The 13,693-nt window shown below is 47.4% G+C and overlaps 1 protein-coding gene across 1 annotated transcript in view; it reads left to right on the top strand.

The window, feature by feature from the left end:
• ttc27 (tetratricopeptide repeat domain 27) overlaps positions 1-13,693 on the top strand; it is a 205,266-nt gene that overhangs the window by 153,939 nt on the left and 37,634 nt on the right. The window contains exons 14-16 of the mRNA XM_080740212.1: positions 1,577-1,690; positions 8,210-8,262; positions 11,478-11,643. Of these exons, the coding sequence (XP_080596338.1) occupies positions 1,577-1,690; positions 8,210-8,262; positions 11,478-11,643 (333 nt within the window). The remainder of the gene's footprint in view (positions 1-1,576; positions 1,691-8,209; positions 8,263-11,477; positions 11,644-13,693) is intronic.

The following is a 13,693-nucleotide window of genomic DNA, read 5'->3' as shown; positions in this document are numbered from 1 at the left end:
CGTGCTCTCTCTACCTCACGCGTACAGTAGCGGTCTTTGCTGCGAGAGCAAACAGAAGCCACTCACTGTCTCTTCTTGTCAGACCTGTCAAGAGAAACAGAGACCAAATGAAACGGGGAGAGGAGCGAGAGAGCTTGAGAAGAGCTAGGGGGAGAGAGAGCGAGAAAACAAGACAGTGACAAAGAGAGAGTGAGAGCAAAAGAGATGGAAAGAGACAGACAGGCGTTGAGGGAGGGAGGAAAGAGGCCATTCCTGAAGACTGACAGTGGGGCTGATTTGCATAAACGGGTCCTGTCAGTCAGGGGTCCGGGGGCCCCCAGCCAGCCCTGTCACTCTGGCTGTCTGACAGGTGGGACACCACCCAAGGAAAACTTTCCCCTGTGCTCGTCCACGGGTGCATGGGTGTCACAAGGGGGAGGAAAGTGGGACTGAGTTACTAGGGCCCAAGGTGGAGGGGCCTTAATTATTTTTATACTTTAGCTATTGAAAAATAGCAGATATACAAGCTCACAGCGCGGCACTGAGTGCCGCACTGCAAGCTTGTAGATCTGCGGGGGCCCGCAGTGAATCCTTGTACCCAGGGCCCAGAATTTGGTTACGACACCCCTGACGAGTGGAGCGCTCGCAGACATTTTCTTTTAAGTATTATTAGTATTTTTCCTACGTTATATATATTTCTCTCCTGTGCCACGTGTCGGTGATGAGGTTTCACTTAGCAGGAGTTTAAGAAAGCAGAAAAGCTGTGCATGTTTTGGTACCGGGGGGTTGTGACGGGTCAACCTGGCAGTGCACATCTGTCATATGTTGATACGGACGTGATCAAATGGTTGGCTCATTTGTTTTTCCTGTGATTTTCAAAATTGTAAGTGCAATTGCCAGCAAATGATTTGGGTATTAACACATCGGATGCCCACGTGATCTCTGACGTCTAATTTGCTGGTGCCCATGGCAACGCGCGTCAAACGCGTCATTTTACCTACCGGCGAGAGTACTGGCAAGAAAAGTAATCCGAGTAAATGTAATCTGAGTATGTCCTGTTTATTTCGCGAAAATCTTTTCTTTCAGTCAGGACCGTTTTTTATCATTTCTAAGCCACAGTGTTTGTGTTACGGCAGGTAGAAGAGGCTGCCGTTTTGAAATGAAAGTGATTTAAAAGCTAGATTAGGAGAAAACAGCGTTTTTGTGCAGCCGTTAGACAGGAAGTCAACGAGACACACAGCACGTCCGGGTGACGTAATTGCGCGCTGCATGTTGGGAAATGGAGTTTGTTTCATCACCGCGGTAGCCAAGTGCAGTAGCTACAGTACAGTATAGTTTACTGTACAACGCGTCAAACGCGTCGTGGGCCTCCAGCGACATCAAAGAAATTTACTTGTAGACACCACGTGGGCACCCGATGTGTTAATAATGTATTTGTACTGTGCATTTCTACTAGATGCTCATGTGTTATGCACAAACTGACGTGTGTTTGTCTGTCTGTGTGTGTGTGTGTGTGTGTGTGTGTGTGTGTGTCTGTGTGTGCGTGCGTGTGCGTGTGTGTGTGTGTGTGTGTGTGTGTGTGTGTGTGTGTGGTCAGCTGGGGGTGTGGTTCTCCCTAGGCTGTGCCTACCTAGCCCTGGACAGCCCTGGCAGTGAGCGTTATGAGGGTGCGGCCAGAGCCTTCCAGTGGTGTGTGAGACTGGAGCCAGATGTAAGTACCAGCAGCACTCACTGCTCCTAATATAGCGTTGTTGTCGGGTGAAACATTCCTCTTTTGTTATTATTTTGAAAACGATTTTAAATTGCGAAAATAGCCAATTTACAAGCACACAACGTCTTGCGCCGCGAGGCGTTGTGGGCTTGTAGATCTGCTGTTTTCACTACCTTTGTGCGACACTTTTGTATGATGAAGTAGGGCTTTAATTTAGGAAAAAAGCACACAAATTTCTGCCCGACAGCGACGATAGGTATACAGTAGGAGGTCTAAATGCAGAGGACACATCTCAGGTACTGTATCTGCAATTATACAGTAAGAAAATAAGTATTAGTAAGTACACACACACACACACACACACACACACACACACACACACACACACACACACACACACACACACGCAGGTACATCATAAATGGTAGATTACATTCATTACATTCAACCATTCACACACACATTCATACACCGACAACGGAGCAATTAGACGGTCAGTGTCTTGCTGAAGGACACTTCGACACCAAGCGTTGGGGGAGGCTGGGATCAAACTCGGAACCTTCCGGTCACTGTCGCCCCATAATGTAGGAAAGTACAAGCACTCTGTACAACGGGCGAACATAACACTATTTCAGGAGACGATCACTTGGGTTAAGATATACTTTATTGACCAGAATGAAGCAGAAAGCAAGCATCACACAACATGGCATATTGAGCACCCTACTATAGAGACAGCATAGAATCTAAGCCTATATCTAAGCGCATAGTAATGGCAGCCTACCTTAGCTCTACTATAAGACAGCATAGAATCTATAGCCTAAGTTAGCATGGTTTGGCATGGGGTTCTGCCTCGGGCCATGGCTCGCTGAACCCACGATCCTCATGTTACCATGAGCATCGAGGGCATAATCTAATTACAGCGAGCCCTGGCCCGATACCCCCCGAGGGGGATCTAAGGCAGAACCTGAAGGTGGCGCTGGGGTGGTGGCGGGGCAGTGCTATGCAACAAGACTGAGTCCCACCATCTGACTTCCCTAAGAACTATGGGTAAGGGGGGGGGGCAGGACCTAGTGACCCACCCCCCTCCGCGCGCGCGCTCCCTTGGGACCGCCCCCTGAACTCGCTTTGATCCTTACGAATCGTCGCACTATTTCAGGAGACGATCACTTGGGTTAAGATATACTTTATTGACCAGAATGAAGCAGAAAGCAAGCATCACACAACATGGCATATTGAGCACCCTACTATAGAGACAGCATAGAATCTAAGCCTATATCTAAGCGCATAGTAATGGCAGCCTACCTTAGCTCTACTATAAGACAGCATAGAATCTATAGCCTAAGTTAGCATGGTTTGGCATGGGGTTCTGCCTCGGGCCATGGCTCGCTGAACCCACGATCCTCATGTTACCATGAGCATCGAGGGCATAATCTAATTACAGCGAGCCCTGGCCCGATACCCCCAAAACTACAAACCCCCAAAGCACGCCAAAATCTCAGAATCCCATGCCAGTGCTAGCCAACTGCGAGGAAGGCAGCTCTGCTGTGACTCTAGCGATTAAGTTATCATTACTGCGGGGCAAACTATGAACTGCCTTTCCTGCTAACGCAAAAATAATAATTAAGCATATTAGCATCTGGCAGAGCGAATATTACTAAGCAAAATACTAAGCAATGATATTGGCAGCTTGCCAAAACGCTATAAGTACTGCTAAAGCAATTTAATAATTAAGAATGTTAGCAGCTGCAGACCGAACCAACGGTGAGGAAGGTGGTACTGCTGACTATAACGATATACTGCAATCTGACTGAAGCCATACTAAAACACCCTAGAGAAAAGCGGGAGCAGCAACATGGACGTATATATATATAGACAGCAGAACCAAAAGCAGCGATGAAACCTTTAATTCATATAACTACAGCGTCATACAGCTTCACATCCTACCTAACTAACACCCCAGCAACCACCTAGCTTTTGCATGATAGAATTTAACCTATCCGGGGCGCGAGCCCCGAGTAACGCAACAGAAGCAGCAAATAAAACCCTATGGAACAACCGTGCTAATAGTGCCTGCAGCACTATTAACATCAGCAGCAGAAGCGTTAACTGAAACGCGTCCAACTCCAGCTTGGAACCATTACGCTTCGGTCAGTCCTGTGTTGTGTGTGCTTGATAGCTTGGCGTGCAGGATCTTGAGTTAGCTGAGGGCACCAGAAGTGCTGGTGGTGTGGCTGCTCCGATCCGGAGAGAATGCAGAGTGAAGAGGGGCGGGCCGCAAATCTGGCAGCTCTCTCCGGGGGTCGTGTGACGAGGACGTCGGGCAGACGGCCCGGTGTTCAGCATGGACATGAAAGGACAGAAGGGAGAGTTAGTTCTGCGACTGACACTGGTGTACCTTCCCTGCTTAAACTGCGAGCTGCAATCTTCAGAGGCCATGTGCTAGTCGCATCTTAAGCCTGGCCTTGGTGACCGCATGTGCTTGCCGCAGAAATTACAATCTTAGCTTTAGCTGACCATAACAATGAAACCACGCCTAAGGACGCTGACTTTTAGGATCACAGAGAAATTTTCGCAGCCCACGGAGCGCTCTGCTGCAGAGTCTGCTGCTGCACATATGAGAATCTCCACGAGATACCCGTCTTGACCTTTAAAGGCAAGCTATGCAAGCCTAGAGAGCGGCTAAAGCCCAACATTCAGTACAAGTAAGACGCTGCCATGTAACTATGGTTGCCTATTATTAGCAAGCTTAGAGAGCGGCTGAACGCTCACAGAATCGAACAAGCGAATGCGTTGCTATTTACCTGCTAGAGTGTGGCTCCTCAGGGCATCTGGCTGAGCCCGAGGGAGCCCGGAGCGCCGCCGCTGAAGCTGCTCCGCGCCCGGGGCACCGCTGCCGAAACTGCTCCGCTCCGCAGGGAATGCGGCGTGTAGAGAGATGGCGCGACGCCTTCACTCTGGCCCTGCTCCCTCAGTCTCGCGGCGAACCAGCATGCGTCATGGAACAGAGGGTCGTTGGGGCAGACATCGGGCGGACAGCCAGGTGTTTCAGCATGGACATACAGGACGGAAAAGTGAGTTAGTTCTGCTGCAGAGTTTGCTGATGCACACATAAGAAACTCTACAACCCATCTCTTGACTTTTAAAGTCAAACCATACCAAAACGTGGCCCAACCGATATGCGTAAATTCCCCAGCTTAGAGCGACTGCACCCTGACAGAACTTAACAAGCAAATGCGCTGCTATTTACCTGCTAGAGTCTGGCTCCGCCGTGCTTCCAGGGCAGCCGTCGCTGGCGAGAAAACTGGCTCCCGCCGTTGGCGCTAGAACTGGCGTTCCTTTGCGGCGTGACGGCGGTGTCGGTGTGCCGCTCCCCCCGGAAGATGAGCCTGTGCCCTACGTGCCTCCGTCGTGGGCTCGCGGGCCGCCGGGAAGTCAGGAGGCTGGCGGGCCGGCTGTCCCAAGGCAGCAGCGGAAGCAGCTGTGGCTGTCGCAGCGCTACCCTCCGTGGTGCCGACCGACTCCCGACTGGACTCCCAGCCGCACACAGCATTAGACGAAGCTAGAAACATAACCTTCATGACATGATTAGTGGAACCTGCAGCTAAAGCTGCCATGATAACCTGCTGTCCTAGCCGTGGGCCTGCAGCCGCGCCGGCCTGAAGCTGGAATAATAGACAGATGAATAGCAACCAGCAAGTATTAGCTTTAGCATGAACTGAAGGAAAACAGTACTGAAGCCAAGTGCAGCGGCTACGGAAACACCACTAGAACATACGGTGTGCTATGTGACCCAGTACTATAACCTTAGTTTGCAACAAATATTTGAGTTAAACCCCTTTAACTTCTGAAACACTGGTAGCAGCTTAACATGCAGTAGAAACACCCCGCAACTGCCGTGCGACGCTGCCAAGACGACCTGCTGTAGCTGTCGCTATGCGTCGGCTTTAGCCCGAAGCTGAAAGATAGACCTGATGTTAGGGTTAGGAACCTGAAAAATAAACATAATGTTAGGTTAGGAACCTGAAGTTAAAACGTAGACCTGGTGTTAGCCGCGCCCTTATAGCCGCCGCAGCGAGACGCTGTTAAGAAAGTGATTTAGCTGGACCTGTGCCGCTTTAGCCTGGAGCTGCCATACTGGAGCAGTAATGACAACATGTTAGCAGAAAACACTCAACACCCTGGTAACAGCTTGACATGCAGTAGAAACAATAACTTGCTGGTTTTTATAGCATTTAGTATAGCAGTACCGCTGACAACTTAGAACTTATCAACTAAAAGCCTACGATGCGAGGAAAAGCTACAGCTGATGGATGCTGAAACTGAAAGAGAATGTTTAGCTGGATGGGAGGGAGGGAGGGTGGTCTATCGAGCATTTAGAGTAGACTACGATTCCCTGCATGCACTAGCGAGTTCAACTGGTGACGTCAGGACAGACAGGCACGACTGTGTTAGCGGAAGCAAAACAAGTTTGCACGTAAACTGTATAGCCTGCGGGTTTTCCTCCTCCCAGGAGCTCACACGGAAAACATCCTTAATAGGCTTCTCAAAGAGAGGCGATTACTGTTTTTAAAAGTTCCTCCCGCGAGGGCTTCTACGCCACGGTAAATGGCAGCAGCCCTACTATGGTCCAAGAAGCGACAGGAACCATTTAGTAGCTGCTAAGGTATAGCAACTAGCACCTCATAAGCAGCAGCTGTTAAGACGGCCAGACAGTGCAAAAAGAGGAAAACATACACATAACCCGAGGCGAGGCAGAAGCAATATAGGCCCCATACTAACTAGATTAAGCACGCTGCGGGCGAAGCTTGCTACTAGCACGACGCCGAGGCTTGGCATGATAGAGAACTACATTTCCCACACGCAGCGCTTAGTATTTGCTGCCGAACGTCATGCCGTAAATCACCGCTTGACGTGACTCGGCTAGCTCAGGAGCTAGGTGAACTCTGCCGTTTACAGACACCTGCAACCTACAAACTGAATCCTCCTAGCGTGATTCATTACCTGCTACGGGGCTGTGTTTTCACGCGGGCCGCCGCTCTATGCCTTGACATGGCTAGCACATTGATTTACCAGCTAACAGCATCCTTACCGAAATAGCCGGCTAGCAATAGCCACCAGCTAGCTCCTAGCTGACTATACATTAAACCTGTTGTTCCGCGCTAGCCGATACGGCCCGCGCCGTTGCAAAGTACTGACATGGTTATCGACAAACCCAACGACTGAGATTACTTTAACTCATGGTAGCCCAGTAAAGGCCCACCAGGGCACGAAATAAGTTAGCATTTAGCCCGTAGCCACAGCCAACTTCTATGATACGGAGTTTACCTTTAGCAACTTTAGCAAGCCTGTAACACCTTTGAAATAGCTTAAGCAACAAACTGAAAGTACAGAAATCAGCTAGGCACCAGCAACGATAGCAAGAAATCTGAACCTTGAAACAGCAGTTTAGAATTCAGCGATTACCAGAATAACAATCTCCAACTTCCCATACAACCTGGCCAAGAACACAGCTTCTTAGTTTGGCAGCTAAGTTTACAGTTTACAGTTTACAATTTAGGCATTTAGCAGACGCTTTTAATCCAAAGCGACTTACAATAAGCAGATACAACATTGCAATAATAAACAAGATAATAGGTCAGTACATTAACAGCAATATAACAATGTAAATGGATATCTATCTAGAGAAAAACACAATATAATCAAGTTCTAGAGAAACCTAACAAACAAATGTTAACTAGCTTCATGTATGGTCATTGAACATACATGAATTGAGCGATAGAAAAATAGCAGAAACAGACAGAAATACTCAGCCAAGTTAGGCACCCTCTCCAAGCGGTGGGCAGCAGCACAGCTACCTGCAAGCAACAAGTGTGGCACTTGTGTGTGTACTGCAGCATGGTAGCAAGCAGCAGTGCTATGCAACAAGACTGAGTCCCACCATCTGACTTCCCTAAGAACTATGGGTAAGGGGGGGGGGCAGGACCTAGTGACCCACCCCCCTCCGCGCGCGCGCTCCCTTGGGACCGCCCCCTGAACTTGCTTTGATCCTTACGAATCGTCGCACTATTTAGTATTTGTCCTCCCTAACTCCCTCGTGCACTGGCCAGTTCCACCACACACACACACACACACACACACACACACACACACACACACACACACACAGTCACAGTCACACAAACACACTCACGAATACACAGGTTCAAGTCCACTCCCTTTCTCTGTAACCTGTGTACAATGCCCGCAGTCCTGCAGCAGCTTTTCCAATCCCGCTTAATGACCCATATGGTACCTGTGTGTGTGTGTGGGGGGCATGGCATGGTAAGCCAATGTCCTTTAGCGGACCACTCAGCAGAACCCATTTGTGCTGGATGGGGCCTGTAGGGCCCCTGGGTCATTCTTCCAGCGGTTGCCTCCTAAACAAACCCCCCGTGTGCTTACTTGTGTGTAAACTTTAAATTGTGTTTTTCTGTCCTCCTCCCACATTGCTTCATTCCATCTTTTTTATTTATTTATCAGAATGCAGAGGCTTGGAACAACCTGTCCACGGCTTTCATTCGCCTTCAGAAGAAGTGAGTAATAAAAATAGCTGTCGCAGCGGACAGGTTGTTTAGATGTGATAGAGGTGTGTGTGTGCGTGCGTGCGTTTCAACATAAAGACAACGTGCCACTAGACTGACATTTCCCCTAGGGAGGCAAATAAGCGATAAATGAATCAGTCTTTCCACGCCATGCACATGACAACTGTTTATGCTTCACGGCTCATGGTTTGGCCACGAAACATTTTCGGAAAACAAACGAAGCAAAAGAACAGACATCAATATCTGACAGGAAACGACCAGGTGCTCTATATATCAGTGGTCCTCAAAGTATGTCTGTCTGTGTGTCTGTCTGTCTATCTGCCTGCCTGCGTCAATTTAATGCCCATATATGTAGACCTCTGTATCTGTCTGCCTGCCTGCCTGTGTCCCTTTTATGCCCAAATATATAATAATAATAATAATAACAATTGCGACCGAAGGTCGCAGTTTACCATGAGAAATGTCACAGCTTGTCCTTGTCCGTGTAGGACGCGTAGACGTGTACACGTGTCATATGATGTCATCAGTATATGCTAATCTGATAAGTCGATCGGTCGGCTGGTTCTCAAAATACACAAAGAACAGTTGCACATTCTGATGTTTTCTTTGGATAAAATAATTGGTGATTTTTTGTCAAGCTGTCAACAGTTACAGGAAGAGTTAGAATAGAGAAAGAGAACAGAGAAGAAAACATCAGATAAGAGAAGAAAGTCTGATAAGATAAAGGCACAGTCAAATCAAATTTACCAAGTCCAACATACATAATGTGCATGATTAAAAATAGCTATGCATAAATGCCAGAAATACGGCAGGCAGAAATGCTTCTTGCACAGGCGGAAAACATATCCTCCATATTAATGAATAGTAATAATGAGAACATAAAAATAGTAGCAAGTATATCAAATTTCTGTTTGATGTGCATGTTTAATGACATGGTTAAAGAAATAAAAAAATCACACCCGTGTGAAGTGGAGCTGTGTGTGTGTGTGTGTGTGTGTGTGTGTGTGTGTGTGTGTGTGTGTGTGTGTGTGTGTGTGTGTGTGTGTGTGTGTGTGTGTGTGTGTGTGTGTGTGTGTGTGTGTGTGTGTAGATCATGTGTAGCTCCTATGGTTTACGAGAGAAAAATACTTGAAAGTGATTTCTTGCATTGTCCCATTATAAGTCAATGGGGACAATTAAGCGTCGTTTTTTGCCGATTACGTCGGCATGGTAAGGCGGATCGGAACGAAAGGTAATAGAACACCATTCCCGGCCGAGCCGCACATTTTGATGTATATATTGCGCGAGTGGCGTAAATGGTGCGGCACTAGTTACGCGCCGAAGTCAGGCTAGTCAGGCTACATACAGACACACAGACAGACACACGCACACACAGACCCACACAGCCACGTATAGGGAGCTGCACACAGCTCCAAAAAACATCAGGTATGCATGGGAGTAGTAATCTCCATCCAGGAAGCCCACTTAATATAGATCAAATATGTTCATTCAGCTTTTATTTTCTCTTGCTTTGTTTTGATCAGAACGTGTTCCATAGCCAAAGCCTCCCTTTTAATTTGAACAGTTTCCAGTTAAACCAGTATCTCACTGGCTGGCAGATGAATTGCATTCATGGTGAGGAGAGACCAATTAATTGAATGTTTCGCCAGAGAATATGTTACACGCACACTGGTACACGCACGCACGCGCGCACGCGCGCACACACACACACACACACACACACACACACACACACACACACACACACACACACACACACACACACAGACGCACACCCCTCAAGTTCTTCCAAAAGCCACCATATCTCCATTCAGCTTGATTGTATTGATTGTGGTGCCTGAAAAGAGGAGATCGAGGAGCGAGGAACGAAGAAAGAGAGGAACAGTAAATCACAACACATTCATCAAACACAACATCAGTAGCAGCAGCAGTATACAAACACAAAACAAAGGTATTGTGTTCACACACACACACACACACACACACACACACACACACACACACACACACACACACACACACACACACACACACACACACAACATACACACATACTAATAGTGAGTACACATACAGTATACACACTAACAGCAAATAACCTAGTGCCTCCCTGATTCCAGATTTTGTCAAACTCGGGTTGATTAACACATAATGAGATAACCAAGGGCATTCTGGCAGCCTCAGAGGACCACATAACCACACAAACACACACACACAGAGAGAGAGAGAGGGGATGAACTCGATGGTCCCATTTCTCCCCCTAAAGCCGAGCTGTCCATCCTCTGGCATTGAGAGAGAAATGGCACTCACAAATCAACTGGCTGGCCCAGCACCGTCTGCAGCCATGACACTCACAGTATGAGCTAAGCTAACGCAGCAAACACTGACACACAAATACAGCTCCCTCTGGCAGAGGAGAAGAACCTCTGTTGAGAAAGAAACCAGCAGCTTCCGGCAGTGAATCTTTCCAGCATCTCTCTCCCTCTCCCCCCCTCTCTCTCTCTCCCTCTCCCCCTCTCTCTCTCCCGCTCCCCCCCTCTCTCTCTCTCCCTCTCCCCCCCTCTCTCTCTCTCCCTCTCCCCCTCTCTCTCTCCCTCTCCCCCCCTCTCTCTCTCTCCCTCTCCCCCTCTCTCTCTCCCGCTCCCACTCTCTCTCTCCCGCTCCCACTCTCTCGGTCCCTGTTCAAATCAGCCCTGTGTGCTTTCAGGCCTGAAATTAAAAAGCAGGGAACCTTCTATTAAAACCTGGTTAGCGCTGCTAACTAATTCAGCCAAAGCGCTTTTCTCATCTTTCCGTTTTTTAAATGGATGATTGTGCGTGGGTGGGAAAATATCCTGGGTGTTGTGTGCGCACATCTGTCTTGTGTGTTCTGGTGCATTCAGTACGTGTGTGTGTGCGTGCGTGTGTGCGTGCGTGCGTGCGTGCGTGCGTGCGTGCGTGCGTGCGTGCGTGCGTGCGTGCGTGCGTGCGTGCGACGTTGTCAGAACGGCAACTTCTCCATCGACATTTCCATTACCAAAATGTCAAATTGGGTATTATGAGTGATCAGCCACCTGTTTTAGAAGCATTTTCACGTTAGATTGTCTTTATAGCTGTGATGCATTGTGAGCTTTAGATCGGCTATGTTTGGTGCACAGCACCCGTAACTCAGGTGTTAACCGTGTGATTGCATGTGTGTCTCCCTCTGCGTGTGCCTGCTCGGGAAGGGACAAAGCCTTCCGCACCCTACAGGAATCCCTGAAGTGTAACTTTGAGCACTGGCAGATCTGGGAGAACTTCATCGCCGTGTGCATCGACATCGGGGAGTTCTCAGAAGCCACCAAGGCCTACCATCGTCTCATGGACCTCAGGGAGAAATATAAAGATGTTCAGGTAAGACTGAATGAATACCAGTAAATGGTAAATGGTAAATGGTGCATTTATTTAGCGCTTTTATCCAAAGCGCTTTACAGAGATTGTGCATTACATTCACCCATTCACGCACACATTCATACACCGGTGGCGGAGGAAACCATGCAAGGCACCAACCTGCTCACCGGGAGCAATGTGGGGTTCAGAGTCTTGCCCAAGGACCCTTCGACATTAACTCAGGGGGAGCCCGGATTCGAACTGGGAACCCTTCGGGAACCCTTCGAGCTCTAATAACGGTTTCTCTACCCCTGAGCTAGTAAGACGCCTAAGGGCGAAAAGCGACCCTAAAGGGCGAGGTTGCGCAGGACGGAATTCATTATTAATGTATATCGGACCAGTTACCCATATATGGAGATCCCTGATACCCATATATGGAGATCCATGTATACGGAGATATGGGCATATTGGTTGAATCGGCGGTTCTACAAAAAATCTTACAGTAACGGCAGGGGAAGCAGCTAAGAACATAGGCAAAAATCTGAGCTATCCATGTGCAAAAGTTGGAGTCTGAAGAACCAACCGTGTGCTGTGAGACCCCAGACATGCTTACACGGTTACTCGTTATGTGAATAACGTCTATGAAGTCTGACGTCATACATTCAATTCCTTTTATGACCATATATGGAGATCCCTGTCTGTAGAACCAACTGTGTTCTGTGAGACCCCAGACATGCGTCTGTGCATTTCAGTATCTGTCTCTCAGTCCTTGTCCCCTTTTATGGGCATATTGGTTGGATCGGCGGTTCTACTGAAGAATGTTGTTTTGTACAACTGTACATCAGGGATCTCCATACTGTATATGGGCATACAAGGGACAAGGACGGAATGTGATGTCACGGATATCCAGGGTTTGATCTTTGATGAGGTGATTTCACAACGATGTGATAACAGCTCTAGACTATAGACATTGAGGCGTTACAGAAGGACGGAAGGACAAGATGTGACGGTTCTCATAGTTAACTGCGACCTACGGTCACAACAATCAGTGATCTAATGATGACCATACAGTGACAGTATAATGTATAGTGCTCATCACAATTATCTGAACCCAAATGGAAGCTAAAATTGCTTAATACTAGTCCATACTGAGACAGTGCACCCAAACATGACTACATTGACTACAGAGCCCAAAGTTATATGGTGAAAAGGGTATGGGAAGGGTCACATAGCTATATAAATGTCTGTGTCCGCCACTTCATTAGGATCACTTTACTTAATGCTACTGTGAGTTCTTGCTGACACAATTGATGAGACCGTTTTGTAATTAAAGCTGCGCTTTATTGACTGCACACCACAGTATGTGAACAACAACAGCCTCTGCTGTTTGCCATGTGTTTAAATCAAACCTCATACCTCTGCCCTGAATGTTTCACATCGGCCTGATATAGCCAGTAGGCCGATTTTTGCAAAATACATTTAGCAAAACATCAGGCAAATAAGTACACATTATCTCTAATAATCATGTGATAAATATGTTTCATATTGCATCCTAATTGGCTAAGATTGACTTTGGCAGGAGTGGCCCGTTTTGAATAATATTTTGCACACACATTCCCACTAAGCCAAGGAAGGACCTCCATCCCATTTCTTCAATGCATTTTATTAGCCCTGTTTGTTGCAGATAACATTTTCTGCAATAGGGCATTTTCTTCAAAACACACCTTTTGCTACTACTCCTACAGATTTTGTCCTAAACTCACTCAAACCAGTACACATTATCTCTGGGGTCATGTAATCAAGATGTATAGTAATTTTTTGACATATGATGTCACTAAACATGGTTATGGTTTAGTAAAATAAGAGTTTCTGTCACCATCATTCAATTAATTGTTTCACCTCTAATTATAAGTATTCCTTCAGGTAACAAGTGCTCTTCCTGGTAATATATGACTCTAGGATATAAAGCATGGAATCACAAGCTAAACCTAACTTGACAGAGGATCAATACCACTGATGTGAATGAGCTGGGTCATTATTGGCACATTTTCAGCGGAGTGGTGTTGCTCTTTGC

Source organism: Nannobrachium achirus, assembly GCF_963921795.1.
Source record: "Nannobrachium achirus genome assembly, chromosome: 13".
Classification (NCBI taxonomy): domain Eukaryota; kingdom Metazoa; phylum Chordata; class Actinopteri; order Myctophiformes; family Myctophidae; genus Nannobrachium; species Nannobrachium achirus.
This window is presented reverse-complemented; position numbering and strand designations above follow the sequence as displayed.